Source organism: Plecotus auritus (genome assembly GCF_963455305.1).
Source record: "Plecotus auritus genome assembly, chromosome: 8".
NCBI classification, from domain to species: domain Eukaryota; kingdom Metazoa; phylum Chordata; class Mammalia; order Chiroptera; family Vespertilionidae; genus Plecotus; species Plecotus auritus.
Window position 1 is genome coordinate 112,181,353 of NC_137782.1, and position 6,722 is coordinate 112,188,074.

Below are 6,722 nucleotides of genomic sequence, written 5' to 3' on the forward strand. Positions count from 1 at the left end.
GGCCTGCCCTGATGCCTCAGAAGAGGACAGCCAGGGTGACAGAAGCGTTGCCTGGCAAACAAGACCAGGGCTAGGTTCTGTGACTTTGCATGTCTCGCTGAAAAGCAATGGGCAGAGGGGTCCCACTCTACCTGGGGGTGACCTCTCACCCTCCCTGGTCAGAGTAAGGAATGGCTGTCTCGCTTCGTCCAAGCCCTCACAACAAGGCGACGCTGGGCGGTACTTCTTTTGGAAAACTTTCTTGACTGTCGCTTCACAACAATGACCAGTTATGCGTACGCTGTCATGTCACGAGGGAGGGGAAAAGAGAGAATATGAAAGGCAGGGCGTGAGACACAATCCCCATGCAAACACTGGGAGGAAACACTAAACCGCTCTGAGTGACTGTCTTTCAGTGGTGGGATCCAGGGTGGTTCTTATTCTTACTACTTGTGTGTTTTCCTAGCTGTTTGTAAAAAGCACATATTACTTATATGACCAGAACATAACTTTATTTTCCAATAAATCAGAAGGAAATACACAGCACAACCCTGCCTGCACCTCCCTGTGTCAGCCCAGAGGCAAGTGCCTGCGGTTTTTTCCGCGTGAGCAGGACTGAGGCAGGGTGCCATGGGGCCCTTAGCAAGTGCAGCAGCAAACATTTACTCTGCGCCAGGAGGCTGAGGCTGCCATGCACCCCTGCCCTGCCCTCAAAGAGCTGCGGTGCAGAACCGGGCCAGGAGGCAGGTGCTTCTTTCTCCCTGGGATTCTCTCTGGGCCCTGAGGGTGGACTGGCCATCTTTTCTTTCCTGGGACGGTTCTGTGTTCTGGAGCACTACCCAGTGCCCAAGAGCAGCAAACTGCCTGCAATTCCACATGGTCGGGCCCCCTTGACCAGCCCAGAACTGAGCGGCAGGGCAGCTGACCACCATCTGCATGCACCCTCCTCGACCAGCGAGACCAGGGGATGGCATGCGCATGGCCACACAGCTTGCCCCGGAGCCCGCCTGCTCCGTGCTGCTCACGGAGGGCCTCAGAACCCTCCTCCCCTGAGGCCTTCATCGCTGCCACAGGGAGAGGTGATGCCCTCCCAGCTACACCTGAGGCGGGAGGCCTGCCTGTCAAGAGTCCCGCGTTGGCATCTCCCTGGTTTTGCTTCCTGTGAAACCAGGACAACATGCCTTCATCCCAGCAGCTGGGGCAAGTGCTGACTGTGACAGACGTGGACAGGACTGCCTTCACCTCAACGCCCTTTCCCCTGTCTCCTGCCCATAACCCTCTAAACAGGAAACTCAGTTGCGCACCATCACTCCACTCAGGTGTCATTTACGCCAAGAAGCCTTCCCAGCTGCCCCCACGCAGCCTGAGTTAGGAGTCTTGTCTGTTGAACTGCTGGCACCATCCGCCTCCCTGGCACTTAGCACACAGCATCAAAAGCACCTGCTTACCACGAATGGTGCCTGCAGCCAGGAATCAAGGTCCCTCCACGCCCAGACCGAGTTCAATGGCAGCACCACCCCCTCCCCCTGTCCGTGGCTGTCACAAGGGCAGCACTAGCTGAAACCCACCTGCCTACAGCATGCCCGGCCCTGAGGGTGGCTCCCCTCAGGCAAAGAAACTAGGCCACTTCAGCCCCATCATCTGAGCTCTCCCAGGCCCCGCCCAGAGGCTGCTCAGAGTCAAGGTGCTGTGCTGCCAACAGGCCATGGAATGAGCATAGCTGCATGCTGGGAATAGGGCCAGAGGTGGAGTCTGGCCAAGATCTCAATGAAACCACAGAATAATCCTGGGACTTGTTGGACAGTGAGTGTTTCTTCAATATATATATATATATATATATATTCACATTTTATTTATTTCAGAGAGGAAGAGATAGAAACATCAAAGAAGAGAGAAAATCATTGATTGGCTGCCTTCCGCATGCCCCAACTGGAGACTGAGCCTACAACCTGGAGCCTCGCAGGCAATGCCAGGGAGTGGTTCTTAAACCATGTTCCCTGAGGACCCAGGAACTCACAGAGATGCCCTGGGGGGAAAGGTGGGGGCTGAGCAGAGGGCACTAGGGTCCCCCAACCGCCAATCAATCAGAGTCATGGGGCTTAACCTGAGATCTTAAGAAAACTCATATGGGGACACAAGTTTCAGTGCTCAGAAGAAGTGTGAAAACCAGGGCCCAGGTGACAGGTTCAGTCCATATGGCATCCATGCTGGTCATATAAAGATCAAAGATTTATTTTAACAGCCCTTCGCCATCAGGTCCTCCTGCCATGGACTATCTGCGAATGAGATACCGTGAGCACTGACAAGTGGACACTCTACACGCTGAACTCCAGTGCTGTCATCGGCACCCTGGGGGCTCGTCCATTACAGTCCTGACCGAACATACCCTCTGTGGCCCCATATCTCCTTCAACATCTCGAACTGCTGCTGTACAAAGACTCGCTGAGCTGTGCACAATAACCAGGTCAGTGTGCCCCTCCCAGAGCCCATTCCAGCCACTCCCCATGCGACTGGTGCTTGGGGCCAGAGTGGCGACTCATCTCTGGGGCCCTCACAGCACCAGAGCCAATGCCATGCACACGGCTCAAAGGACATTCGCTGGACAAAGTAAAGCAATCCAACATCTGCCCCTTCTCACAATGCGGGGGAGGTGGGGATAAAAGGTGCAAGTGAGAAATCCTCAAGTGTCAGCAAGCAGCTGCCTCACCGTGAACACCATCTCCTCTGGGCTTCCTGCGGGGAAATCTTTAGAGTGACGACATTGCCAGGAGCACAGAAGTCCTGGGAACAGAGGCTTCCCTTACCTGGTAGAAGGTCTTAATGTGTCTGACCAAGATGGTCAAGTTCTCAATGCGGAGGTTCACATCGTTGTTCACGTGCTGGTGGAAGCGCTGATTAGGCCTGGGGTCTCTAGGGGAGGAAACACGAGACTGGAAACAGCATCTCCCAGCATTTGCCACACCTCCCTTCCCAGTGCTGGGCAGCCCTCTCCAAGCCTAGGTCAGTGTGAGGCTGAAACCAGTGTGGCTCCAGTCAAACCCGAATTCTGCCCCTGCCGAGCCGTGGACCTTAGACAATACACATCCCTCCCAACCCCACGACAAGCCCTCCTCAGGCCCTTAGTCAATGTCATTTCCATTCCCACTCCTAGCAGCTCCCACAAACCACCACCAAATGCAGTGCAGACCCAAAAGGTTACACTGTGTGCAAATAGATAATCCACCCCACAATATATTTAAAGATTAAGAGACTTAGGAACTGAACACACCAAAATATATGAACCATCACGAAAGAAAAAGGGGAAACATGGTACATTTTCTGGCTTAAATCAATAAAAATCATTCATGTTCTACTTCACATGGGTTCCCCTCCTCTGTCACCAGCCTGGGTCTCGGGCTGGTCCTGTGATTTCACATTCTAGATACACAATTCCACCTGGACAAACCGACATCATCCGTCTGTGGCACTATATGGTGTACAAAGCCGCCCAGGAGCCATGCTAACAGTAGAGACACAAGCAATTCATGTGGGAACCCCCAAAACATCATTTACTTTCCACTCTCCAGGAAAAGTCAGGTCTGGTCATGATGAAACCAGAATTCTCGAATCAAGTGACTTATAACTTCACTCATCAATATGTGTTCAGGATATTTCTCAAAATGCTCAGGCTCAAAACAGGTTTCCTATCTGAAGAGAACAGACTCAACAGGAGGCCTTAGCTGCAGCCTCTCCTTGCTTTTCATAACAAAGCCCTCCCGCTCAGTTACTGTCCCAGGACACAGGGAGGGTGATAATTCAAATGAGGGCTGTCTTCATGGGTTCATGAGGGCACTGAGCCTCCTGGGAGCTGGTCTGATGGAAGAGAGGCAGGCCTCTTCTTCTTTCTGCAGTAACCTGCCCCCCTCAGTAACGAAGGGGAGATAGGAGAGAGATGGAAATCGATCTCAATGCCATTCGGCTCATTTGAAGCCAATAATTAATACAAAATTGACAAATAGGAAAAAAATCTACAAGTAAACATTTCAAATGTCACTGGAAGTACAATTTAAAAGCCACCACCACCACCACCACAAGCTGTTTGAAATTCAACCAGAACACAAGCAGCTGACTTCATTTTCATCAATGTTCTCAGAGAAGTGCTGCCAAAGCTAACAGATTTGCCGTTTATAATCTAAGCAAACACAGGGTTGGTAAGATTGGTAAGATTGGTAGGGCTTTTGAAAAAAAAAAAAAAAAAAACCGTTAGAAATGAAACTTGTACCTCTCCCACAGCATGATAGCACATGACGTATTAAAATAAAAGGAGCTATGTTCTTGGGAAATTTCTTAAAACAGATCTTTTTAGGTAAGTCTACTTAAACCATTTTCTTTTTGTTTTAAAAAATATATCTTATTGATTTTTTTTACAGAGAGGAAGGGAGAGGGATAGAGAGTTGGAAACATTGATGGGAGAGAAACATCAATCAGCTGCCCCCTGCATACCCGCTACTGGGGTTGTGCCAGCAACCAAGGTACATGCCCTTGACTGGAATGGAACCTGGGACCCTTCAGTATGCAGGCCAACGCTCAATCCACTGAACCAAACTGGTTAGGGCTAAACCACTTTCTGAATATGCCAAAGCTAACTGCTCCTCCTGTGTGGGCCACAAATGAAGCTGATTCTCATTAGCCAAAGGGTCTATGCTCAAATCGGACAGCTTGGTTGCAGGTGAGTAGGTGAGCATAAGGGATTGGTCCACGGAGAACGTTCGGATGTTCCCTTTTCCTTCAAGTGCCCAAGAACCACACCAACACTAAGTTCCAACACCTCCCCTGCCGTTTCTGAGTTAAAACAGAGTCAGAGGTAGGGGACACCACCTTCTTGGGGCAGGCTGTCAGTCAGACAGGCTCTGCAGAATTCAGCAGCAGGAGAGGATGTGGTCCCGCATGCATGCTAACAAGTGCCACCTCCCCCAAGACCCTGTTTGAGACGCTCCAAATCGGTCCCTCAGCATTCTGACGCCCTGTGCCTGTCCTAACACGGTGGCTTTCAGTCCAGAACCTGAGAAGCCACTTAACTGACTGCACTATCTATGGGGCAATGAACGTGGAAGATGGAGTGAAAGATCTCAGAAACAGGCGTCCTAACCAGGAGTGAAGCCTCAGTCACTCTCAGTGCTCCCAGCCCACCCGACACTTCCTGTGGCCAGACACTGTCCGTTACAGTTCCATGACCCCCCACAAGTTTTCTTTTTAAAATGTGATCACTTAAACCACATTAATACCTGAGTTTGAAGTTAACTGAACCATCTGCACCAAGTGCTTGACAGTCCTTCAGTTGCAAATACCCTTCATCAAACAAACTGCCACCCACTGTCCTGCAGTTCTTCATCCCCAACGAATGGAAGCAAAAGGGCCCGTACTCTGAGGTACCACTGGCCCACGAGAAACCCTCCCACAGCAACTCGGGTTCCTTCATTACTACACTCTTAAGTCACACCTTAAGAGCATCAGTTTTGTCCTTTGCCTGTGAGGACAACTTACATTTCCAGCATGACTTGGTTCAGCAAGGTGCCATCCACCAAGTGCATGTATAGGTTGTCATCGTTGCCGCTTGCGACTGGGCTCAAACTTTTCACCTGTGAGGAGTGGGGTGCGGGCGGAAAGGCAGGAAACGTCACCCCACGTCAACATTCTGAAGCTCTCCGGGGCAACGGTGGGCAGGGCCCCAGTGGGCTCGCCCTTGTGGGCTGAAGGGTCACTCAGCGCCCACCCTCGCTTCAGTTGGCGCCAAGCCCCCTTCTCCCCAGGGCCTGTCTCCTTGCCCAGATCCTGGCTACAGATGCGAGACAGCAGGAGGCAAATTTTCTCGCCACTTTTCTCCAGCGTCACAGGACAGGGAAAAATGAAAAATAAAAGGGACTTTTCAACACATTTCTCACGTCTCTGATCTATCGGAGTCACTGTGCCCGTCCCAGCCGGTACACGATCCCACTCAGAGACACCCCAATCCTCACCCATCACCGCCATCCACTGACTGGTCTCAGGTTCAAACACTACACCAGGATATTTGGGGGCAGTGAGTGCTTTTCCCCAGTGGTCCAGCCACATAGATCGGGTGACCCCTCAGACCCTGTCCGCTCCAGGACCGGCAGCCTAGCGCCCTGGCAGGAGCAGGTGAGCCCATCTCAGTCCAGAGCTGGGAGCGCCACGGGATCCTGCACCTGGTGCAAGGGCTCCAGAGTAGGAAACCCCTTAGGCCCCCTGGCCAGGAACCCCGCTCCCAGCTTGGAGACCTGCGAAGACCCCCGAGTCCCCGGACTGCCAGAGCCCAGGTGGATGGGGTCTGTGGAGACACAAGGGGGGCGGGAGAGGAGCCAGGGCATCAGCAATGGGACAGGGAGGCAGGTGCACTCACCCAAGTCACCAGCGGGCTCTGCACAAAGAGCTCCATGAGCTCGCGGACAGTAACGTCCATCCTGAGGCTGTGTCCACCGTCCATCGCTGCGCACACCGGCTCTGGGCCCACCGTCTCTGTGCCCACCAGCTCTGCGCCACGCATTGCCAACGGCTATTCGCCCCACATTCCAAACGGCTCCTCACCCCACATTCTAAACAGCTCTTTGCCCCACATTCTAAACGGCTATTTGCTCCACATTCAAAAACGGCTCCTCACCCCACATTCTAAACAGCTCTTGAGCCTGTATTCCTAATGGCTCTAGGCCCCATATTCCAAAGGGCTCTGGCAGGGAACACAACTGGGT

The 6,722-nt window shown here is 52.4% G+C and overlaps 1 protein-coding gene across 1 annotated transcript in view; it reads right to left on the minus strand.

The window, feature by feature from the left end:
• LOC308256646 (uncharacterized protein) overlaps window positions 1-6,520 on the minus strand; it is a gene marked incomplete at both ends in the record, with an annotated part of 46,343 nt that extends 39,823 nt beyond the window's left edge. The window contains 3 exons of the mRNA XM_080684940.1: window positions 2,784-2,889; window positions 5,503-5,597; window positions 6,377-6,520. Of these exons, the coding sequence (XP_080541066.1) occupies window positions 2,784-2,889; window positions 5,503-5,597; window positions 6,377-6,520 (345 nt within the window). The remainder of the gene's footprint in view (window positions 1-2,783; window positions 2,890-5,502; window positions 5,598-6,376) is intronic.
• Window positions 6,521-6,722: the final 202 nt, after the last annotated feature.